Source organism: Pipra filicauda, unplaced genomic scaffold, assembly GCF_003945595.2.
Source record: "Pipra filicauda isolate LSUMZ 115617 unplaced genomic scaffold, ASM394559v2 scaffold70_size2993248_pilon, whole genome shotgun sequence".
Taxonomy (NCBI): domain Eukaryota; kingdom Metazoa; phylum Chordata; class Aves; order Passeriformes; family Pipridae; genus Pipra; species Pipra filicauda.
Genome location: NW_024104876.1, coordinates 1,342,282 through 1,366,851, shown reverse-complemented (window position 1 = coordinate 1,366,851; position 24,570 = coordinate 1,342,282). Strand labels below are relative to the sequence as shown.

General features: G+C 47.2%; 3 protein-coding genes across 5 annotated transcripts in view; 2 read left to right on the top strand and 1 right to left on the bottom strand.

Moving 5' to 3' along the window:
• Positions 1 to 27: 27 nt before the first annotated feature.
• Positions 28 to 11,290, top strand: HACD3 (3-hydroxyacyl-CoA dehydratase 3). The gene is made up of 11 exons (XM_027714790.2): positions 28 to 150; positions 945 to 987; positions 2,133 to 2,206; positions 4,118 to 4,282; positions 5,126 to 5,177; positions 5,524 to 5,634; positions 6,262 to 6,389; positions 6,895 to 7,007; positions 7,572 to 7,678; positions 8,270 to 8,401; positions 9,314 to 11,290. The coding sequence occupies exons 1-11, from the start codon at positions 64 to 66 to the stop codon at positions 9,388 to 9,390; spliced, it is 1,089 nt and encodes a 362-aa protein (XP_027570591.1). The 5' UTR covers positions 28 to 63; the 3' UTR covers positions 9,391 to 11,290.
• INTS14 (integrator complex subunit 14) lies at positions 10,526 to 24,363 on the bottom strand. Of its 3 annotated transcripts, none has more exons than XM_039389130.1 (12): positions 24,055 to 24,363; positions 20,859 to 21,128; positions 19,462 to 19,569; positions 17,542 to 17,697; positions 16,412 to 16,530; positions 15,843 to 15,985; positions 14,847 to 14,939; positions 14,198 to 14,342; positions 13,811 to 13,944; positions 13,583 to 13,701; positions 13,154 to 13,219; positions 10,526 to 12,268 (listed from the first exon to the last, which is right to left on the bottom strand). In XM_039389130.1, exons 2-12 carry the CDS (start codon positions 21,078 to 21,080, stop codon positions 12,017 to 12,019), a joined length of 1,557 nt encoding a protein of 518 aa, XP_039245064.1. In that variant the 5' UTR covers positions 21,081 to 21,128; positions 24,055 to 24,363; the 3' UTR covers positions 10,526 to 12,016. The 3 variants fall into 3 exon arrangements, with proteins under 3 accessions (XP_039245064.1, XP_039245065.1, XP_027570588.1); XM_039389131.1 differs by lacking the exon at positions 24,055 to 24,363 and adding an exon at positions 21,271 to 21,521; XM_027714787.2 differs by lacking the exon at positions 24,055 to 24,363 and adding an exon at positions 21,293 to 21,521.
• SLC24A1 (solute carrier family 24 member 1) overlaps positions 22,961 to 24,570 on the top strand; it is a 14,816-nt gene continuing 13,206 nt past the window's right edge. Inside the window, exon 1 of the mRNA XM_027714786.2 lies at positions 22,961 to 23,119. The gene's annotated coding sequence lies outside the window, so the exon portion shown is untranslated. The remainder of the gene's footprint in view (positions 23,120 to 24,570) is intronic.

Here is a 24,570-nt window from a genome sequence, read left to right as displayed (position 1 = left end):
GGCGCCGCCCCCGGCGGGCGCGCAGTGCGCAGGCGCGGGGAGCGCCCCCGGCGGTGCGGGACCATGGCGGGGCCCAGCCTGAGGCCGCACGTGCACTGGGCACAGCGGCACCGCCAGATCTTCCTCAGGGTGGAGCTCAGCGACGTGCGGGTACGGCGGGGGGACACCCCTGCGGGGTACCCCTGCGGGATACCCGGGGGGTGACACCTGGCGGGGAGGGGGGGGCGGGTAAGGGACTCCCCTGCGGAGAGGGAGGACGCAGGGGGACACACCTGAGGGACAGCCGGCGGGAGGACACCTGGGGGACACCACCGTGAGGGGACACTCGGAGGGGGACAGCTGGGTAAGGACACCTGCGGGACACCCGGGGGGTGACACCTGCGGGACAGCCGGCGGGAGGACACCTGGGGGACACCCCCGTGGGGGGACACCCACAGAGGGACACCTGGAGGCAGGTGCGGAGGGGGGACACCCGGGAGAGACTCACCTGCAAGGGGTGGGGGGGAGAGACTCACCTGGGGACCTCTGTGGGGAGATTCCCGAAGGGGGACACCTGGGAGCATCTGAGGGGGAGTGACACCTGGGGATACCCTGGAGGGACTCACCTGCAAGGAGCGGGGGAGACTCACCTGGGTACCTGTGGGGAGGGGGATACGTGTGGGACACTCAGGGGGGAGTCACTTGCAAGGGGGGAGACTCACCTCGGGGGACTCACCTGGGGACACCTAGGGACACACACCTGTGGGACCCTCGGGCAGACTCACCTGGGGACCTCCCCGGGGGCTGTCCCTGCCCACAGGCAGCAGCAGTGGTGGGGTCTGTGCTCAGGGTCCGGGGAGGGCCGTGCTGGCCTGGGGTGACAGGACCCCCATGGGTGGGTGAGTGGGTGCACTGACCCCTGTGGGCGTGGGAGCTGCCACCTAACACACGTCCTCCCTCTGCAGAACCCGGACATCACCATCACCGACAATGTCCTGCACTTCAGAGGTAGGGGTTTCACTGGGGGGGGGGTCTCAGCCTGCCCCCTCCCTGCTGTCCCAGGTGTCCTCACCATGAGCTGCCTGGTCCCCATCCTGGCAGGAGCCTCCCTGACAGGCATGTTGGGATCTGTCAGGCTCCCACCCACAGCCCTCTGTGTTCCAGTCCTGGGAACTACATCAAGCCCTATCTTATCTAACAAGAAAACCCCAGCCTCCCCATATTTAAATCCTAGTGGAATTTCCATATATCCTTCCTGTCCCTGGTCAGCCAAACCCCAGAGAGAACTCCTAGCAGCTTTTCCTTTCACAAAGACCTTGTGTGCAACTGTTATCGAGCCTCCACATCAGGAACTAGGGCTCCATTTGGAAGGTAAAGCAGATCTTGCCCTCAAAGATGTTTTTGGGCAGCTGGACAGCTGCACATTCCAGTACTGTGGAGCTGGTGCTGGTTGGCATGTTTGGGTAGTGCTGTGGACCTGCTGTCACTGCTTTTATTGGGTTTTCTCTTTTATTTCTCCTGAATTTCTTTAAGATGCCTCATCCAGGAGCTGCTGCCTCCCTGGTGTGCTGCAGCCAGGCCATTTGATAGGGGGTGTTCCACACCGTCTTCACTTTGGGATCAGTTTACAGCGTGGAAGGGTGGGAATTAAACACAGTGCAGGGGTTTGGAGCCCTTCTGGGGACAAGACCAGTGTGGGAAATGAGGAATTACCTCATTTCTTGCTGTTGGGAGGGCCTCCCCACAGCAATCCTACAAGCCCAGCAGGCACCCCTCTCCCTGGGTGCTCTTTCACCAGTGCAGAGCCTGAATCCCCCAGGGCAGGAGATTTCAGCTGGATTTGAGTTAGCCATGAACAGCCTTTTGAATCCCTCTTTTGGGAATCTGACACTGCCTCCCTGCAGCAAGGACCCTTTTCCAGGGGTGCAGACTTACAGCAGCTTTAGCTGCCGACTCCTGCTCTGCCCCTCCAAGCCGCATTTTGGGCTCTTGGTGTCTTCCCCATTGTCTTGTGGTTTCCTCTTATCTCCCAGCAAGGTGGGGGAAGTGCTGTGAAATAACTGCTGAATATTTCTGTGTGTGAAGCCTCCTGTGCAGGTGGGGTGTGTGGAACTGTCTGGGACCTTCACACTGACTTGATTCTTGTCTTTTAGCTCAGGGTCATGGTGCCAAAGGGGACAACATCTACGAATTTGAGATCGAGTTCCTTGAGCCTGTCGAGCCTAAAGTAGGTATTTTTACTTTTCTAACTCCTGAAAGGAAACTGGCTCTGTGCTGTGTCCATAATATGCCTTTTAGGTTTTCCTGGTGACTCCATTAACTGTTGCAAACTCCAAGTTGTCTGTGGCATTCTTCCATCCCAGTGCTCAGCCACATTCCTGTCTTACTGCAAATCACCTCACTGGAGCTGGTGCTCCTATGGGTCAGCTCTAACAGACACAGGGCCTTGCTTGTATGGCTTGTTAAACAGCAGTTTTAAGTTTTTTTAAAGATTTAAAGCAGCAAAATAATGGGAGAATCCAGCAATGTGTTGTCTGATGCAACCCCGACTGGAGAGCAGGGGAACACTGTGCTGCAAAGTGTCAGGGTGATGTTTTATGGCTTCTTTTGCAGCTTTGACAAAAGGCAGAAAGTCATGAGAACTCATGTTTTCTGGCTTGTGCAGATTTCTTAGGTTGTGAGACATTGTGGCTCCTGTTGCAGAAATGTTCCCCTAATCCCTGTTGCAGCCTGACAGGAGAGAGCTTGCCTGGAAGAGCCGTCCCTCTGAGCTACTCACAGGTGGCTGGAAGGTCTGTCCTTGCCTCCCAGAGCTGTCAGGAAAAGGAGAACTCTGGGCTGTGCTACCAGGGCAGGATTTGTGCTGCTTGTTCCTGGCTGACTTGGGGATAGAGCCACCATTGACCTCTGCTGCTCCAACAAGGAAGGAGATGCCGGAGGGTGAATTCCCAAGGTCTGCCAGCAGGCAGCTTTGTGGTGTGGCTCCTGCCACCTGTGGGTGGCAGACAGTGAACAGCTCCTGGTTCCAGGTCTGGCCACCACTTTGTCACCTGCCTGGCCCCCAGTGTGGGAGAGGTGCCTGTCACTGCCTGTGCTTGTCCCCTGTGCTGGCAGACGTGGGCTCTGCTGGGAGCCAGGCCTGGAAGGCGAGTCCTTGCCTCTGTAGAGCTGCCTCCTTCCAAAAGTCTGTGAGTCACCATGAGTCACTGTGGGGGGACTGGAGGAGAACAGACTGAATTCTGTGCAACCACAGATGGTTGGGACTGGGAAGTATCACAGTCCAAGGTTTTCTCCTTTAGATTTGATGTGTACCATGAGTTTCCCTGGCTGGTGCCAGGCTGGCCAGCAGTGAGGTGGAGCCTCTGGCAGGCAAGGACAAAGCACAGCAGCTGTAAATTACAGCTGCAGCCTTCAGATGTCTGAGGAGCATCCAGCCAGCCCTGACAGGGCAGTGCTGGGGCAACGTGCTCAGTTAAGGACACAGCTCCTGGCTCTGCTGCAGCACTTTCAGCTGGTCTGACAGGCAGTGCCACCCAGAGCAGCCTTGAGGTGCAGAGGGATGTGATGGGGGCAGCAAGGGTGGGCTCCAAGAGGACAATGCCGTGGGCTCCAAGAGGACAATGCCATGGGCTGTAAGGTTGGAGAGATGCTGGGCTGCCACTGTGCAGCGGGGTGACAATGACCACACTGTTGTCTCCAGGTGTTCCCTAAGGCTGTGAACTCTTCCTCTCACTGCAGCAGATGTCATGTGGGGTCCCCTGTTTCGGACACATCCCTGTGGCTGCTGGCAGTGTTGTTTTTACCTCTGGCTGGAAGAAGTGTGTGGCTCACAGCACTAAGGTCTAAAGCCGAGATTATGGGTTCTGCCTAGGAAGGCTGGCTCTGGGGTCTGTGGTGGGATGCAGTGGTGCTGTGCTATGAGCAGGCTTCCAAACTGCTCATCAAGTCCTGCAACCATCCCAGCTGCCATTTTCTACTGGGCTGCCCTTTGCTTCCATGCCTTGGCTGGCAGAGAGATGCTTGTGTTGCAGTTTGTGTCATCCCCACCTCCTTGGTCAGGAGAACTGGGGTGTCAACTCGGTCTCAGAACTCATTTCTTAGTCCTTCTGCTGATGTGAGCCCCTGTGTCTGCCCTCAGCCTGTGTGCAGGGTGACCCAGAGGCAGCTGAACATCACCGTGCAGAAGAAAGAGAGTAACTGGTGGGAGAGACTCACCAAGCAAGAGAAGCGGCCGCTGTTCCTGGCCCCCGACTTCGACCGCTGGCTGGACGAGTCGGACGCGGAAATGGAGCTGAAGGAGAAGGTCAGTCCTGTGGGCACCCGTGGCCTGTGCTGCCACTCACAAAGCAAGGGTAGCATTTCATACAGATCCTGTGTAGAATTGGTGAAACTGTTCAAGCTGCAAGCAGGAATTCAGCAATAGGCACGTTTTGGTTGGAATTGGAACTGGGCGCTGTGTGCTGGCTCCTTGCCTTGCCCGGTGTCCTGATCCACAGGAGGATCATATCTCTGTGCCATGTGGAGCCCAGAGGCAACAGTCCCAGGCATTGCTTGTTCTGGGAAGCAGGATTTCTAAGGCTTTCCTGAGCCACTGGACAGGCCCTGCTGGTGCATTCCTACCACCTGCTGAGTTGAGCAGCTCAGTGCAGCAGGGAGGTGCAGGACTGACTTGGGAGAGACTGGAACAGACCACATTCCTGCAAATCCCTTTTACAACAAACACTGCCCTGTTCCTCTCCACAGCCATGAGCTGGGAGCAGGGAGGGACACTGCAGTGCCAGGAACAGTGGGAAGGGCAGGCTGGGCTGGATGTTCTCAGTTCCCTTCAGGTCACTGGTGGGTCGTGTAAGAAACAACACACTAATAACTGAGAATTAACACAGAAAACAGAGGCTTCTTCAGCAAAAGCATCTAATTACCAGAACAAAACACACTGAAGACAGGATAACTGGTTAACACCCTCTGGCTTTTACAGTACCATAATTTCTGGATGATGAATGTGCTCTTTTATGCCAGTGAAAACTTATACCTTCTAGCAACTGGCTGCTTAGCTGAGTTTTAAACCCACTAGCTCTGCAGTAGTATGGTGAACAAATGACTTGCTAGGTACAGTAACAGTCTTTAAAACCTTATCCTTCATTTTAAGGAAGAAGAAAAGATTAACAAAATGAAAATAGAATCCAGAGTCCCAAAAGACCGTAAGTAACTGTATCTTTTTAGTGGGTAAAGGGGTTTAGAAAGTTTGTCACTGAGATGAGAACCTCAGCTCTTAGGGAGCAGTTTGGAGTGGCTTGGCGTGTCTTGGAGGGGATCTTTGTATTGTGAGCTATTAGAAATTTAGTCAAAATGGACTGCAGTTCCTAAGGAATGTAAAAAATCTGATTAGCAGTAACTGAGTTCTATCAGATGGTAAAAGCAGGCAGAACCCTTTTACTGTGATCAACAGCTTCCCTTTTCCTTGTAAGCTTTATTCTCAGAAAGCCTGGTTTGCACAAGTGTTACCATTGTGCTCTGCTCAGCTGATGTGTTTATTGTTGGTTTCAGCTTTCAAACACCTAAAGAAGGGATATTTGATCATGTATAATCTTGTGCAGTTTCTGGGATTCTCTTGGATTTTTGTGAACATGACAGTACGACTGTTCATCTTAGGAAAAGGCAAGTAATAAGCACTGTTTTGTTTACACTGGGGGGTTTGAGTTGGTTTTTAGTGTTGTTTTTAAGACTTTCTAAATAGCAAAATTTTAAGAGAGACATATTTAGGAACAAAACCATGAACACGTTGCCAAAGAGCACAAGAAAAGCCTCTCAAAGGCCATCACAGTGTCAAGGGTAAGAAAACAGTGTCCTCTTGTAAATTAGAGCTGTGTACTTTGATGATGATATTTGTGCTCTGCCAGGATCACTCCTAAAGCAATCAGCTGGAGCAAAATGTCTCTCTCACTGCAATGCTGGTGTTTCTGAAAACGATCTGGGCAGAATATTTTGGTTTTGAAGCAAGAACAATCCATTCTGTTGAGGTACAGCACTCTTGCTTTTTTGGTAGAGTCATTACTGAAATAGCTCATGATCCTTCTGTGTGTGAAATGGAGCACTTGAGCAGAGTTTCTGGCCCAACTGCTGTGAGTTCAAGATAAGGCCTATAAAGAAGTTACATAATTATGCATCATGTTTGTTTCCAAATGCAGCCAGAATCCTGTTATCACAAGCTGTGCTGCTGCCCCAGCTTCCCGGGCATGGAAATTCATTTGTTCTCTAAAATGGTTGGCTTCCTGTGTCTTGCAGATTCCTTCTATGACACATTCCACACTATTTCTGATATGATGTATTTCTGTCAGACCCTGGCATTAATGGAGATCATGAATTCACTAATAGGACTGGTCAGATCCCCTCTGATACCTTCTGTTGTGCAGGTGATGTTTTAAAATTCTTCTCCTTGCTCTTATGTTTAAAGTAAATGCTTATTTTACACAAGTTTGAGACTTTACTAAAATAAGTGATACTTCACTGGCACTGGGCTAGAGGATTTATTATTCCAGAGGCAGGAATCCATGCTTCCCAGTCTTGGCTGTGGCAGGCTGTCTCCTTCCATCACCCAGCTAAGAGAGTGCAGGACAGCAAAGGCAAGAAGCTGATAAAAAAATACGTGATTTTGGTTTGGTGCCAGTGCCCTTTTTATCCTGGCTGTGGTGGTTGTGCATAAAAACGAGGGTGGATGATTTAAGGCTGGGTCCCTTGGATTGTGCCCAAATGCAGAGCAAGATGCCCACTCATGAGAAGCAGGTCACAGCTCAGCTGCAGAGTCAGTTGTGTGCTCAGATGTGTGAAGAGTAGACATCTTGGGTGGTTCTGACAGCAAGGACTTGCCCTTTCTCTTGATAGAGTGTGACTGTTCCTTAATTTGTTTTTCTGAAACAGATATTTGGAAGGAATTTTGTTTTGTTTGTTATCCTTGGAAGCCTGGAGGAAATGCAGAGCAAACCTGTGGTGTTCTTCATATTTTACTTCTGGAGCATCACTGAGCTGTTCAGGTCGGTGGGATTTGTCTCCCGGCAGGTGTGCACAGAACAATGTGGTTGTTGCCAAGGACTCTGTAAAGAAGATTTTCATCTTTGTACTTTCTGGAAGGGTGGCATTAATGCCTTGGCCCCAGAGGGTAAAAAAAAGCTCCTTGAGTATGGACTGTCACAGCCTTCCTGGGTTGTTCCATCTGCCAAAAGCTGGGATAAGGCTGGAGACTAAAGTAATACTGCCCTGTTGCTTTTTATCTTGAGGGTTCTGTTGCTTTGAATTTTTGTTGTTAAATGAGATGTTTCTCTTGGAAAAGAAGTACTTTGAAAGGTTTATTAGGCAGACAGGCAGTTGCCTTCATCCATGTGTTCAGAATAATAATAATAATATGAGTTCTGTAAGCTTCCAAATAACTGTGTCCATGTCATCCATAGGAGCAATGCTTTGAATATTCTTGTGCCATTTGGGAATGGTATTCACTACACAGTGTATATACACAAGACTAAATCTAGTAGCAGCTTCCATTTTAAACAGTGTCTGTTCCTCATTCTAAACCATGTCTGTCTGTCCCCCCCTGGCTGTAGGTATCCCTATTACATGCTTTCCTGCATTGGAATTGAATGGAAACCACTGACCTGGCTCCGTTACACTGTCTGGATCCCTCTCTACCCCTTAGGGGGCTTGTCAGAAGGTATGTCCAGAAAAGACATTTAACAAATAAGGAATTCAAGGTGGGGCAAATAACTTTTTTTTTTTCCTGGCTGCTGGACTTAAAAATAATAAAATAGAACAACAGATACATAGATTTGCTTTGAGGAAGTGTTTTGTCTTTCATACTGAATCATTGCCTGTGCCTCTGTTCAAGCTCACAGATCTTCACATTACCTTGGCATTGCAGAGGACAGGCAGGGGCTGATGGTTGTGTTGTAATTGTACCTGTCAGGACCCGTGTCTGGGAGGCAGGAGGAGGTTTGGGCATTGCCCAACACCAAGCAGGGGAGGGACTGTGCCTGTTTGGTTGCTGTGGGTATTTGTGGATGGTAAATGCTGCTGGCACAGGCCCTGGGGCTGCAGCTGGATGTGGGAGCAGTGTCTCACCAGGCAGGTTCACTGCTGCACTGCCTCAGCTGCTTCCCACCACACTGCATGTTGAACAGCTTCAAAACTGCTGCAATTAATGAAAGAGAGCAAATAAGAAGGGAATAGCCTGAAATAGGTGGTGTGGGCTGGGTAACTGTACATTTTATCTGTGTTTGATGATGATGGTGACCTTTGCTTTCAGCTGTCTGCATCGTCCAATCCATCCCAATCTTCAGTGAAACAGGGAAATTTAGTCTGGGATTGCCAAACCCACTGAATGTCACAATCCAGTTCCCATTTGTGCTTCAAATATATCTTATAGCCCTGTTTTTAGGTAAGTATTTAGTTGTGTTTCTCACTATGGAAATATAAAGGCCAGTTCCCCCTGAATAAGTAGATTTTTCAAAGAAAATTAAATTCCTGCATCTTGGGGACCATGGCAACACAAAACTGCTTGAGGTTAAGCATTATCCTTGTGGCTTGTTCATGTAAATTTGTCAGTGATGAAGGGGAACTGATTAGCCCTTCATGAAGGAGACTTGGCAACAAATTATCAGCATTAACTTGGGTTAAAAGAATAATTTTTACATGTATTTATAACCTTAGAGTACTTAGTTTCACCTTTCACGTGGTATTTGAGCTTTGCAATGATTTAGTGGAAATCTAAACATAATTTCAAATTAAAGCAATTCAGTTAAACATTGCAGTGTAGTAACAACTGTAACATGAAGTCATGTTTTTCCAGGAAACAATACAAAAGGTTCTTTAAATAGTGCCCTTAAAGAAGAAAGGTGTTTGTTACATACTTGGTTTCTGGTGTTACACTTTTAAACACAATTTAACTTTGTTGTAGGCACACCCAGCACTCTGGGTATCCACAGCTCAGTAGAGTCTAACCTGGAATTTTAAACTCAGTTTTCACTGGATTTCTCCCCTTAAGACATTGCTTAAAGCCACCCTTTAATCGAGTTTCACTCCGAAATACCTGTTTCATCCTCCACAGCTCTGCACAGTGGGTGTCACAAGGTGACAAACCAACCTTCTGAGCAGCCAAACCAAACAGCCTGTGCAGCAACTCCTGCCTCACCCAGCAAAACAACACTTGCATTAGCTTTCAGTGCTACACACACCCTTAAATAATTTATTTCTTTCTGTGGTGGTTTGGTTGGTTGGTTTCTGTTATTGTTTTTTTTTAATCTGGTAGCATTAAAATGATGTCCTACCTAAACGCTCGGTTCTTTTCCAGGGATATTTGTAAACTTCCGTCACCTCTACAAGCAAAGGAAACAGCACCTTGGACCAAAGAAGAGGAAGATGAAGTGAGGGAGGACTGCAATGCTTTTTTGTCTCACTTGATGACAAGATAAGCCTTCAATTCTTATGGTTTTACCCTCTGTCATGTAAAGAATTTTGTAAAAATGAAATGACCTCGCTAGATTTCATGATTTCATAGTGAATTCAGGTAACATTTCCATATCCTGGATTTTGTTCCCTTTCCATCACCTGTGCATGGCATTTACCATTGAACAGTTAAACAAACTTGTATCCTGTCAACCAGCATATTAGAAAGAAATCCTATTATCTGCATATGAAATGCTTATAATCAGTGGAGCAGCACTAAATAGAAATAGTGTTTATCTTTTAATTGGAGATTTGCTCTTTCAATATTGCATGCAGATAGGGCTTCTGAGGCTGGGATATGCCCTCAGCTGGCCTGTGCTGTTCCTGGGATGCATCTTGATGGCAGGAGGAGCACAGTCTGAGACCACTGTGAACAGTGTCTGGGTGTTTATCAACCACTGGGGTAAACTTGCTCAGCACACATACCCCCCCCCCCCTTTTCTTCTGCAGGATTAAAACTGGAAGTAGCTAATGCTGATTTCAGTGCTATCACTTAGCCTGTTTCTAGTTCAGCCTTAACAGAATAGAGTGCTGTGTGGACCTGTATTCCTGTAGCTACACATCCTATCCAGTCCTGAGGAAAAGGAAGCTGCCCCTCTGAGGCAGAAATGCTTTCCTGGTTGGCAAAGCAAGCACTGAAACAGAGCAAAATAAGGAAACATAGGTACCAGCTTTCTCCTGGCATGGGAACCCCAAAGAACTCCATCCCACCCAAAGGGAGAACGTGGAACTGTCGTGGGAGATGGGGCTCCACTGGTGGATCCTGGCAGTGCTGTGGCTCCTGTATTTATGGCCTTGAGCAAGGCAGCAAAATTGTTTTTCTAATTCCATTTAGGGCTGCAGCAGAGAGGTTGGTGTGTCTGGTTTGACTGGCCCCTGGTGGGATGGAGCAGTGGGTCAAATAAACTGCATTATTGAGATACAGATCAAACCTCAGTAAGGGAGATCCCACACGGGGTCCGAAGGACCCTTTTTTCTGTGCTTGTTAAACAACAGCAAGAACACAACAAAAGAGAAGCTCCCCCCACACTGCAGTTCATCACTGTCTCACCTGGAAGCCTTTGTTTCAGTTGACTTTATTTCAGGATGCCCCTCACCCTGAGCCTCCCGTAGCTGATCCCAGATCCCTCTGGCCTCCTTAATCCAGTTCAGAGGTGTACAGAGTTTACTCTAAACTGTACTGTGGTTATGAACAGGTTGTTTCCCAACTGCCACTGCCCCAAGGCACTGCAAAGCAATGCCAGCAGTCCACATTAGCTTAGTGCCATGTTACTGGTTGTCTTTTTCTACTGTAAAACCACAGGAATCCTCCAGAAAAATTATTTTCTATACAAAAAGTAACGAACAGCGTAATGTTTGTGATATGGACCCAGTGATTGTTACTGTAAAGGAAAGGAAACTGTTATAAGGAGACTTTAACAAAGTACCTGTTCAAGCTCCACGCTGCACTTCACAAATTGTGTTCTCTCAAAAGAGGTGTAATCCAAGTTCTCTTTGAGGATACTCCAGACTCCCACTCATAGGAGAGCACAGCTGACTTTACTCAGGAGAGCTGAGCACTACTTACACAATCTTTCACTTAGCACACATTGTACCTATGTTTGAAGTATGTCAAAGGATTGAACTAGCTGAGCAACAGAACAGCGAGGATCACTTTCATACTTCCATTTTCTCCTCTGGGCATTTAAACTTCTGTTATGAAATCCTTATGTATCCATCAGTGAAACTGTGGTACCTAGTGCAGGCTGTCATGGATCTTACACTACTGAACTTTAGTCCTTCAGCAAGAATGTGTTTCTATTAATAAAGATTTACAACCAAATTTTGCTTTCCTTCAGTTGTTCTTTCCCTGCACATGAGGAGTTGTATAATTTGGTATTTGACATGTGATAAAGAGCTGCAAGCTGAGCCTTCACCAGGTCACTGTTTTAGGCCACACAGCCTGGTCGCTCTGAAAACGGAAAAAAATCCAACTTAAATTTTCCTGAAGAATTGCTCTTTATTAATATTATGCAAATAAAAAAACCTGTCCCCCAAGATTAAGTTACTTTCACAGGCATAAGCACTGCAGTGCCAGTGATAACACTCGCTCTGGCAGTACAGGCTGGCTGTCAGGCTGGGTATAAAAACCAGGGCCAACACCCCGAAATCAGCTCTGACTCTGATCTTGCTTCCCACACATTTTCTTTGGACTGATGAAGTTTATTATAAAGTGGAGTAGCTGCCTTTTAGGATACTCTTACCAGCGAGTTCAGTTACGTAGTAACTGCATTTTGGAGAGGCCAAAAGCCACCAGCTGCCCCAAACGGCATTTTTTTACTGAATAACTTCCATCATCCAACACCATAACTGGCCTTGGGACACTTTCCCCAGTTTCCAGGTCCGACTAAAGCCACCACGAACTCGCTACGTTTGTTTAAAGAGCGCTGATGCAAAATCCCCCTTTGGATAGGAAGTTCTCCAAACAGTAATTAAACAGCCCTAGAAAGTAAACAGGACAAGACAATCAGAACCACTCGAGCCTGGAGAAGCTCCCGAAATGGAGGCTTCACATCCTCTCAGTGCTGCTGCTGGAAAAGTCTGTCTGTAGAGGGGCAATGTTGTGGTCGTAGGCGGCGTATTCCGAGGCTCCGGTGCTCGCCACCTTGAGCTGCTGTGCCGCGTGGGTGAGCTGGAAGGCGGCGTCGGGGTGGGCGGTGTCGGGGAGGAGGGTGCACTCCCTCTCCAGCATGTCCGCCACGCCCTTCAGCAGCTCCAGGAATCCGAAGGCCAGCGCTGCCTTCCGCAAACGGTTCAGCTCCTGCAAGCACAGAGAGTCCCTTTTAACGCCGCTCCGAGCCTTTATGCGAAACGGGGTTTTCCTTCTTTTTCTTTAAAGGTGATGGTTACTCACAGCTCGGCTGCTGGAAACTGCCCAGCTGCTCACGAGGTAAGAAATGCTTCAAAAAGAAGGGCTGAGGATGATCACAGTGGCACGACTAAACAGTTGGATTTCCCTTGATCCTTTCCTAAAAATCCCCCCTCCTCTGTGCATTCAGTTACTTTGTCCCAGCAAGGCTCCAGCTGAGGCTTCACTGACTGACCAACTGCTGCCTTGAACCAGTGTCCACATAAAATGTGGATATATTGATTTTTCTTCACTGTAAACTGACAGTGCTTATGTGCACTTTGAAGGGTATTCATTCCTCAAGTCTCTGAGGGCTACAATACTAAACTGCTTCAGCACTAAGCTTGCAAGAGGGACAATAACTTCCAGCTACCGTCCAGTTATGGATTACTGTGATGTGGCCAAATGTGCCTGGAATTTTGTCTTTCTCTGCTTCAGTTGTAGACAAAATATAAGAGACATTTTCAGACTCAGAATGACACCTGTGTTCCTATTTCTGTCTGATCCTCCAGCTTATTTCCGCCTGGACAAGAGCATGAAATCTGTAAAGAAGTTCACCGTGGAAGGAGCAGGGGGCACGAGGGACACCTGTAAACATGACATGTCTGTGCCACCCTGACAGAGAACATGGTGGCACGGAAACCAGACCCTATAAAATGACTCAGGATGTCTCCTTTGCAGAGCATCTGTGTTCTTACAGCCCTAGAAGCCTGCACAGAACATCCCACAGTCACAGACACTGTGTTTCTTCTGTTAAATGCATGGGTCAAACCTGGGCCAGCCTGCAATGTTACTCACTTTATAGAAGGTCTGAGTTTTTTCAGGGAGTTTCCTTGCATTTCTCAAGATCTTCTGTACATCTGTCTGCAGAAAAGAGGGGAAAAAAAAGTACAGAAATCTTGGCAACTGCTGGGGAAAGCTGCAGGAAAAAAACCTCAACTCTTTATTGATAAATTATCCTGGCCATTGACACATTGGAGCTAATGGTAATTATACTAAATCCAATAAACCAAGCCAGATGCTACACTGGAGACAGAGCTTTCATGAAACAAGCTATGCTTTCTGATCGCATTTTAATCAGGACACTGTGAAGAGGCAGTGTTCATAAAAACGAAAGAAAAGCAATAAAGCAATTACCTTAAACAGACAGGACACACACAGACCCCACTTTCCTGCTAAGATGGTCACTGCTGCTCAAAGTGAAGCACCAAACCCTCAACATTTTACCTGGAGGCCACTTGGTTTAATCCAGACTGTGACATTCTGGGCGTAGCTGCGCTTGTTCTTGGGCTGCAAGGGGAAAGGGCTCTTGTTGTCATCCTCCCCATAAGGATTTTCTTTTGCATCTGGGAGGAAAAAAAAAAGAAAACAAACAGGCTTAGCTACTAAGATTTGGCAAAATCATGCACAGCACACTGACTGTGTCAGAGTTACTCAAAGGAGTGCGAGCAGTACCTGAAATGGGGCCAAGCTGTGCCATCTTCCCCAGCCATGGCAGGGGCTCAGGACCAGGCTCAAAGAGTGACATCATGAGGTTTGATTTCTTCTTGCTATCAGCTTGTGAATAAAGCATTCCATACCACTCTGGCCTATGGAAAAGAGCAAAGCCCCAAAGGCTGAAAATCTTCCACCCCTGTGCCTAGAGTTTGCCTCCCTCTCACTGTGTGGGGGCTCAATGTTTTGCAATTTGTACTGGCAGAAACACCTCTGTGATTAGAAATCCACAGCTTTGTCTGGCAGTGCAGAGTTCTGCACAGAACACAGATATAAATAACATAATTTATAAATAAAGCACAAATGAGCAAAGGAAGAGATTTTTCAGGCAGACATCCAGCTCCATACCCCAACTGGACGACAGCCACCATGCCTTCCACTTTGAGGCTGCCATGTAATAAAACACAGAAGTTGGGGATTTTCCCAGCAATCTGATTTGCTGAATTCTCATCTTCGGTGTCATCTGTGATCCCAGGTCCCACCTCATCCCCTTCTGGGGAAGAATAAAGACAAACAAAGAGAAAACATAAGAATAAATTCAAACACACCAGTTCTCTTCCCATGACACCACCCTTTACTGTCTGCATGCAAGAGTTAATTAATACTTTTGTAGAACAAACAGCTGCTAAATGAACTGTTTGGGCAAAGTAGTACAATAATGATACATAAATATTCCACTGCATTGTACTCACAGGCGTTAAATATTCATCTTGCACCACATATGTCATGGCTCATTATTATTTTTAGCTTTAAGTTTAGCATGTTCTACAAACAATGATGCTTTAAGGACCCTGGTCCCTCTATGAACTTCCCAAAGAACACAGTATTCAAAATAAGAAACCTTGTGTTCAAGGTTTTAATTTTAATGTAAGCACACAAACTTGACATCTGGCATTTTGATAAAGCACAAAATCTGTGCTTTTAGTCTAAACCACCACAGACATTACAAGGGAAGCCTGAGGTAGTTTTTTTGCTGAAAAAAACCAAACCTGCTCACCTCTGTTAAGTGCAATGGGCAGTACCAAGTGTCTGGACAAGACAGGAGGGCTGGAAATGTCAGCTATGTCTACAAACCCAACAATTTCTAGATCTGGGGGGAGACAACAGGTTTAAGTCAGATTTGGAAACAGCTGCAATGGATGGAGTCAATTTAACACCACTTCTTACATCAGTGTTTTCTGAAGCAATGAGGCAGCACAGAGAACCCAGACCTCAGCTGGGGTCTCTGAATGTTAATAACCATTCACAATACCATGACTTTTTAAGATAAAAACATAACTTCCATCACACACAGCTGCCTACGAGCTGTGCTGCTTGACAAATACAGGATTGTGGACATTGACTTTTACACTGTAACAACCCACTCCTGTTTTAGAAATGCCAAAGGAGAGGAAAGAAATACCTGCTGCTCATGGGAGCAGTGTCCACTTGTGGGAGGGCTGAGAAAGGCTTTTCTTGGCACAGTTGTTTTTTAAAATAATTTACTATTGGTAAGAAGTGCCAGGATGACAGAGAACCTAAATCTCATAAATCTCAACTTGTGCTGCCTCACCACTTCCTCCTGACTCCACTTCTAATGGATTCCTCAATGAAACCTCCAGAAAGATGCTGCTTTGTCTCACCTGATCCTGCAGATTCTTTCTGGTAAAGGCAACTCTAATACAAAATGCAGCCCCTTCTTCCACACATCTCTCCTGTCTCCCATGAAGCTTATGAGGGTGTTCATGGAAAGCAGCCTGTGGCTGTATTCCAGTCTCTGCCTCTAAAAACTGGCACCCTGAGCTCTGCAAGTGCCTCTGCCCCACTCCAGCCCTTTCACCAGGCACTCATGGATGAAAGAGGATGATGTTCTTGTCCCCACATCCCCAAACATTACACAGTCAGTGAGTGATAACTGCAGAGAAAATGTGGATGAAACAGTAACTACACAGCTGGCAGTGAAAAGGCAGAAATCAAATGGGTTTAAGTCAAAAAGCAATCAAAGGTTTGTTACCTGTATTAATTGCTTTAGGAATGGGGTCTATCTCCTCATCTATAATGAAAGGCTCAGGTCTGGGAAATACTTGCACATCAGATGCTAAGTGGCCACACTTGAGAACAGCATGGAATGGTGTATAAGCCAGGTCTATCAGCTTTCTAGAACACAAACACTTATTAAGGAAAACATAAAACATACCAAATGGAAATTATTTGTCTAAAGCACACTAACTTAGGTCCCAAACCTTTTTTTAAGCTACAGTTAATTTAAGAGTTCTAGTGTTGCTAAATTATGGAACAGAGCAGCACATTATCACACTGATGGCAAATGAACAATAGCTGTGGAAATTACTGAGTTCTGTCTGCCAAGCTTAAACAACTGCTATGGTTTGGTTACACAAGAATTAAAATAAATATTGACCTTAACCAGTGAAGGTCAAGATGAAAATACAGGTAACAAGATCATAAAATAAAAGGAAAAAGAATTTTAATTAGAACATCTCATATCACCAGATTTCTTATTGTATTTGTTTTCCTCTAGAGATACTAACTGGAAACCTTCCCAAAGGCCTATTATCTACTAACCCAAACATTGACTGCACATTCTTCAGGCACAGGGGGCCATCAATGGTGAAAATCTGCCCTTCCCCATTGTTTAAATCAATGAGCCTTTCCAGGCAGTCCAAGGAATCTGTGCTTTGAAGCTGTAAAAAAACAAAGGGAAATATTTTTGTTGAGTGTTCTTCTTCCTCTCTTTTTTATTAACCAGTATGTTTTAAGAAAATATACACACCACAGCAAAAAGCATCTGATTGGATGCTCTCCTGATTTTTTGTTATCTCACTCCTTTCAAAATAAAGGAACATTCTTGGTCTCCCAGGTAATGTTCTCTTATTACTTATCAGAAATAGAAAATTTATTTTAAACATTTTCCCAGTTATCCTGATGTGTAAACAACACTTAAATCCATCAATTTAATCAGAAGGATCATCCTTGACAAGAGACCTTGAGGTTGAGATATCTATTTGATGCCTAAGCAGAAAATCCTTCTGTGATGGACACAAGAATATTGGTGTCAGGTCAAAAGCAATGCTATTAATAAAACCTTTTCTAAGGAACCTTAGTCAAAGAGGCTTCTTTTTAAACATTGTTTATTCAGCAGAATTCTAACTCCTGTGGAGATTTTTAAAGCTGGTATTCAGATTTGCAAGAGAAAAGTAAGGGAAAGAAAACCAACACTTTTCCTTCAAAACTAAGGGAAGCTGGTTTGAACAGTGGCTTGGAGACTTCACTTTTGCTCTCTCACATTTCCACATAAAGCTATTATATTTTAAGAGTTGGGCATCTTTACAACAGAATTCATTTAGTCAAGAATTTAACTGTAGGTTAAGAAAACCCCACAGAAGCATTCAGTGTAATTAATGCAGTAATGGTAACAACATAAGCAGATAAATTAAAATTGCCTAATATTCCCCAGGGGGAAACTGGCATGATTTATAAAGATTACTATAACAATGCAGCAGTAGTAGATAATAACAGTGCAATAATAAACTTCTTAGCAGCCACACTTCAGCCAATAACTAACACTGGAATGTCAAGCACACTTCAAGCACGAGAACATCGAAGGACGTTTTGTGCCACCCTGGCTGTTAATTCAGAAAAAACCAACAGTTATCCCACACAACCGAGCAGAAGGAAGGTGTTAAGGACATCACCTCTTCCAGGTTGGCCATGCACATGACGTAGAGCTTGGACGGGAAGGGGAAGGGCAGCGGGAAGCGGTTGCTGTCGCTGCGCTGGTTGTGCGTGGCCAGGGAGTGGCGCAGGGAGCCGCGGCCGATGCCCAGGCAGCCGTCGGTGACAAGGACAACCTGGGGGGACAGCACGGGGGAGAATTCCCGTCTGCAGGGCGCAACGAACACCAAAACATCGCAGCAGCCTTCCCGCAGCTCGGAAAAACCCCGCTCCCACCGGGATTCCCTCCGCCGGGCTGAGGGAAGGACCGCGAGTAAAATTCCCAGAAAACAGAAGATTGAACCATCCTGATTCAAACTGTGCATGGCAAATATGCATTTCCTCGTCATTAGGCAACTGCACCAGAATTTAAATTCCATAAATTTCATTTCTAAGTGTACATCAGAAGCACAGTGACTATAGTGCCAAAAAAAGCAGCCTGATGCTGATGGACTCAAGGATTCCAGGCTTATTTCCAGGTGGAAGATAAAGCCCAGTTCTGCAGAATCTGGAGGGCAACTCGACTTCCACTCCAAGCCACAGAAACCATAAAAAAAGTAGTATTAATTATCTTTGCTCTTTGCAAACATAGCTGCAGTTTGCTCAGAACTATTAGAGCAAAAATACACATTTTTCTATTGAGCTGCACATCACAGTCAATCCTTGTGGGAACCTGCACTAAGAGGTTACACTGAATAATGGGATCATTTACACTCAGCTGAGACACTGAGCAGTGAAAGAGCTGCTCCTTCAGCAGTGCACAGCAACAGCAGGCATGATTTTTGGCTGGGAGGGGAGGAAAATCAAATTCTATCCAAACTCAATGTGTATTTGCTACATCCAGATTTGTATCCTCTCCCCATCCTCAGTCTCTCTCTCTCTCTCCAGTCTCCTCAGCTCCCATCTGAACTGTTGCTCACCAGTGACGTTTTCCTCCAGTCCAAGACCCCTGACAGCACATTCCCCACTGCCTTTCATCACCCCCCCACCACCTGAAGTGCCAGGAAAATGAGCCCTGACACAAATGAGAGACCAAATTGTTGAGGTTTAATCTCTGTTTGGTTTTTACACCTTTCTAGTTCTTTGCTCTGAATGTCTGCTGTTCCCAGGGGCCTTTTATCAGGGTTGGATTGTGAAGCACTACCCAACCCATAAACCTCTATCCTTTTTCTCCTTAAGGAATGTTGCTTGAGGCATCTTCCCAGCTCACTGAGCTGCTAAATTACTGAACTTACATCAAGTGTCTCAGAAAACTGAGGGTTAAAAGCAAACTTTGCCATAAGAGGCAGCAAATCTGGAAGGCTGAGAGCTCTGAGGGCTGGCTGGAGTGTGTGAGCAGCTGCAAGTCAAATGACTCATTTGGGAAAGAAGTCAGATCAAAATACACTCAGCACAGTCCCACACTGGTGGTTGAGACCTGGAACTGCTCCAAACCCTGGAAACCATCAGGTATTGGGGAAGGAAGGTTCTTGAATGTGTGACTGCACCCTTTCCACCCCGAGTGAGGCTCCTGGGCCAGCAGAGTGCACCCAGACCAAATGCCAAACCTGCACAATGGTGCTCCTGGGCCACATTTTATAACCCGCTGCACAACAATAACACACTGGACAGGAAACAGCCTAGTTTTTACTGCTGAATATTTAAATAAACATCACCTCTGTTCCCATTCCAGATCTATCCAGAACACTAATTTCTTTGTGGGTCTGTAGCACAGGCATGTCTGAGAGCATTCAGAGTTTTCAAATTACATTTACATTTCTAATGCAACTCACAGGGATAGAATCACAGAATCATGGAATGGTTTGGGTTGGAAGGGACCTTAAAGATCATCCAGTTCCAATCCCCCTGCCAAGGAAAACTAAGGATGCACTGGATGCTACAAACAGTGAAATCAGGTGTACCTGGCATGGAATTGCTGCCCCCCATTCCTGCTGGACAATGTTGCAAACCCCCAGCAGTGCTGACTCCAGGCAGGTTTTGTCATAATCATCCATGTTACTCAGGGCTTCCTGCAAAGACAAACACCACTGTCATTCCTGGGGGGAATATTCCTCCCAGGAGACACACACCAGTCACTCCTGGCTCTTGGTGAGTCAGGATGTCTGCTCTGCACGGTCACACAACTGCACTGTTACACAAAGGGAAAGAAAGGTGTAAAGAAATGATGAATGAAACCATGAGACAATGACAGCTGACTCTGAAAGAATTATAATATAAACAGAGCTCCTCAAGAGAAAAAAAAATCCTTTGTATGTCTCAAAGAAACAGAAAAGTCAAAATCTGAAGCAAAGTCTAACAAGAAACATTTAGCTGAGAAAATCCTTGCAGGTGTCAGAGCAGCTACAGCCTCTCAGAGGTTCAGAAAGGAGAGAACTCTCATGAGGAGTTTGTCTCACAAAAACTCTTTGGCAGAGAGAGTAACAAACCATCTGCATCCATAAACCAGCTTTTCTCCTTGAAGTGAAAGCCTCACACTTAACACAGGGTGCAGCTGTGAGATGAACCTGCTAAAGGAGCCTGGCTGGGTTCTTGGCTTTCAGAATTCCTCAAATGAACACCTCAGGGAGGTGAAAACAGGTCAGAGAGGATGCCCTGGCACTCTAACACTGCTCTAAATCTGCAAACAGAACAGAGAACTTCTCTGAAAATCTGTTTGTCCCACAATGGACAATCCTAAACCATGGTTGCCCTGTGACAGCAATGTGTCATTTCCTCCTGATATTATGTATGATAACAAGATATATATGTACAATTTTTACTGCATTCGGAGGCTTTTAGTGTCTTACTGCAGTCATGGGAAACTTCCCTCTTGGATTTCCTCCCTTTCACTTCCTCCTCCCAACTTCCCATCACATCTGTGAGGCCTAAAATCACTTATTCTCATCCCTGCCCCGCTTCAACTGCTACACACCCCCAAAAGCACCTTCTCTCTGCCAAATCACCTGACTGTCTCAATGGTCCTGTCACCAGGACATCATCCTGCGCCATTTATCATGAGTAAAACCACAGGAACATCAGACAACCAGTTTTAGAGCTTTGAGGCAGCTCTTTCCCATGTTTAACTCCATCCCCACTTTTAAGTTAACTGGCCACACTCCTGGGCTCACCCGAAAACCAGCAAAATGTTTTAAACCCGCTGATTTCCCCTACACTTAAATAACGACAAAACACTCCACTCAAGATGTCGTGCACAGGATGACACCACAACACACAATTTCTCTCCCGATTGCTGGTGAAATTGGCTGATTTTGGTTTAAAATGCTGAGGGTTTCCCGCTGTTGTGTTGCACCCTCCCTACCTGCAGCGTGTTGTAGTCCCTCGTAAAGGGCACCATCAGCTCCCAGAGCGATGAGAACACCACGAGGGCCGTGAACTCCAGCTTGTAGTTGGTGGCCATGTGCTCGAAGAGCATAGTGAGCCCGTGGGCCGCCAGGTGCTTGCGCTGATACTCCTCGGAGCCCTCCACGGCCACGGGCCGGGTCATGGACAGGGACACGTCCATCACCACCACCGTGGGCATGGCGAGCTGCTCCTCCCGCTGCCCTCACGGAGAACCGCGATCACCCGCCTGCAAGGGAGGAAAAGGCACAAATCCTTATCAAAGTTACAGAGAGATCACTGAAGGTGCCGAGCTGGGAGAGGCCCACGGAGACCACTCAGCTCTTAAGCCCAGGAGTCACACGCAGGAGGCAGCTCGCCCTGACACTGACCCCGGGGAGAAGCGACAATTACCCTTGTCCCCCGAAACACCTCGCCCAAAACGTGGGATTTGGCTCAGATTCAGTGGGTCACGCACAGATCATCCCGCCGGGGGTAAAGGAAGGCCCGGACACGGCGGGAGCTGAGCCGCCCTAAGAGGAGCAGCCCCGGCGCTCCGAAAGCCGCCCAGCAGGCAGCCAGCGCTCCCCACCACCCTCTCCCGCTCCGCGGGGCTGCTCCCGGAGATTCCCGGGATGTTCGGGGGCAGCGGAGAGAGGCGCGCGGGGGAAGGGAATTGATGTTGCTCACCCTGGGCCCGCCGCGCCGCCATGGGTCCGACACGGAAAGCGTCCCCCCGGAACGCGCGGCGCGGGCGGGAAGGGCCGGGGCTCAAGCGGGAAGCGTTCTGTTGGATGTCGGAGTTGTGGGAATGCGGTGTCGCTGTAAAAATGACCGCTGTGCATGGAGAAGGGGTTAGGGATAAGCAATCCCGGCTGGGCAGTGGGCCTCCTTCTCCCAGCTGTGGGAGTGAGGGACGGGGGAAGGGAATAAACGCCATTGCAAAGTGGGGATGTGCCCCTGGAGCTGTGCGTTCAGACAGCGGTTTGCTTTAATATTATCATGGAATCATTCAGGTTGGAAAAGACCTCTAAGATCATCGTGTCCAACCGCTCCCCCAGCACTGCCAAGGCCACCCCTATTCCAAGTGCCACATCTACATGGCTTTTAAATCCCTCCAGGGATGGAGACTCCACCCCTGCCCTGGGCAGCAGCGCCAGGGCTGGACAACCCTTTCAGTGAAGGATTTTCCCCTAATATCCAGTCTAAACCTTCCCTGGTACAGCTTGAGGCCATTTCCCCTTCTCCTGTCCCTTGTTCCCTGGGAGCAGAGCCCGATCCCCCCCGGTTCCCCCCTCCTGTCAGGGAGTTGCAGAGCCAGAAGGTCCCCCCTGAGCCTCCTTTTCTTCAGGCTGAGCCCCCCCAGCTCCCTCAGCCCCTCCTGCTGCTCCAGACCCTTCCCCAGCTCCATTCCCTTCCCTGGACATGCTCCAGCCCCTCAATGTCTCTCTTGTCATGAGTGGCCCAAAATCAAACAACAATTTTCTAATTCCCCTGTGACAAATCTGATGATCAGGCTGTTGTGACCATTAAATCTCTGGCCAGGACTGTTGTCATTTCTTCCTCTGTGGAGCTGCACCATGTCCATGCCACAGAAGAGTCCTGGACACCATCCCAAGGTTGTTGTGCCGGTGAGGGGCTGCTGCCTCCCTCTGCATCAGTGCTCCTGGCGTGGGAGCTGAGTGATTTTTCCAGAAAGAAAAAAAGAGTTTTAACACTTCCTCTGGCATTGCAAAGCAGACACACATTGTGGCAAAGGTGCTTGGATGGCATTTGACCTGTCAGCTGTAGGAGATGCCTCAAAATGGAGCTCCAGGGCCTTGTTTAAGGGTGATTTACCCCCTGGAGCTGCCGTGAGGGTGATCCATGTCCATGGCTGGTGCTCCAATCCTGTAGTTTGTAACACAGATAATCACCTGCCCTCACACTGGGAATAACCTGGGGCAGCAGACAAAGGTATTGGCTTCGGAGATAGACCCAAATCTATACAATACTGCTTAATCCTCTTAGGGCCTGTGGGTATTAAATGGGATTGGCTGTCCCCCACTAAGGTGTCCTTCACACCTGACCCTCCCTTGCATTAGGGCTCTGCTGGCAGAGGAGACCTCCTGAAAATGGGATCATTTTCATCCACCTCCCTCTGCAACAGCATCTCCCACCGGGCTGTTAAGTACCAAAGAAGCTTCCAGCACTACACCCAGCCCTTGGAACTCCTGTTCCTCCTGGACACGTCTTTGGAAGGTAGGCTGGGGAGGTTTATTTGATTGGTTTGGATCTTGCCTGGCTGAGGCAGGAGCTGAGAAAAGGAGTTTACCAGGAGTTAACTGTAAGAAAGCTGCTAAACTTAACAAGGCTAGAGAAACAAAGAGGCTGGTGGTCAGGAATTGTGAAAGGTTGGAGAGCTCTTAGAACTGACCCTAAGTATGTGCACACGTCTGTGTCCTCCCTAGGCCATTCTTTTAACTCTCCTGTCTTTGTTAGGGAGAGTTATTTTATAATAATGTCCAATTTGTTATACCTATTATGCAGTTCTGCCACATGCATGTTTATGTTCCTTTTACATATGAAAAGCAAAGCTTATATCATCTATTTATCTAGGTACTCCCATGACCCTCTATTAGTGTTGCCTTAGTGATCCTCCCAGCTATTTAAATGAAGATAATAGTGCCTGTCTTGGAAGAAATTTAGGCTGATTAATTCCCTGGGTATTATGCAAGAGGGTAAGTGTGTGATAACTTGCATGAAGAGCTTATCTGAGAATGGTTTAGAAAACTATGATTCACATCCAGTTAAAGAATAATGTAACATTTGCACTCTGGAGGAAAAATAATCCATGGAGAGTGATATTCTGAGGTAAAACATTAGAATATAGAACACTCCAAATGTGCCAAAGGGTAGATGCTGTCCAGCCCCTGTCTCCAGACTGTCACAGCTGCAGGATCTGTCTCTCTGGCATCTACAATTCCTCTTCCTTTCTAAATGCTGCTCAAATAATTATGCAAGATATGCTAATTACCCCCTAATAAAAGGTATGATTACAATTCCACTTTGCCAGTTCTGAATTCTACAGAAAGGCTTGGAAAGATGTAGTCATAGAAACAAATGGCTGCTCAGCACCCCCAGTTTTAGTAGAACCACAGAACCACGTTTTCCTCACACTGAGGGAAAAAACTCACCCTTGCTTGGCCGCTTTCCTGGGGAGTGAAAGGCTGGAAAGCCACGGACCAGCATTGCTGGGAATTCTCAAGCAGTTCCCATCCTCCTGCTGAGCTTATTTTGGTGAAAACCTGGTTTAGAAGGAGGTTTTACCAGCTCGATCTTGCCTTCAGAGCATCAGCTGTAGCAATTAAAAGTCGGTTCCTTGACAGAAGCTGTATCCTCTCCTCCTGCAGAACTCTGACCCAGTTGTTAATATTACAGAATAGCAACTGCACTCCAATGAAAACACAATCCTTAACATCTCCTGGATGTGGGCATTTAGTGGAATCAGAATTCAGCTTGGATTGGACTGTCTCAGCCAACTCCTCTCTATTAAGCCAAACCTTTGATTATTAATCAGCACAACTTACAGTTGTATATAAAAAAAATAAACTAAACCCTGGATCTAGATCTGCCTTTACTCATTTAAGTCCATTTCTTCTTACTGAAAAATACAAGAGTGCCAGTGAAGTGTTGCTGCCCAAATGGTGGTA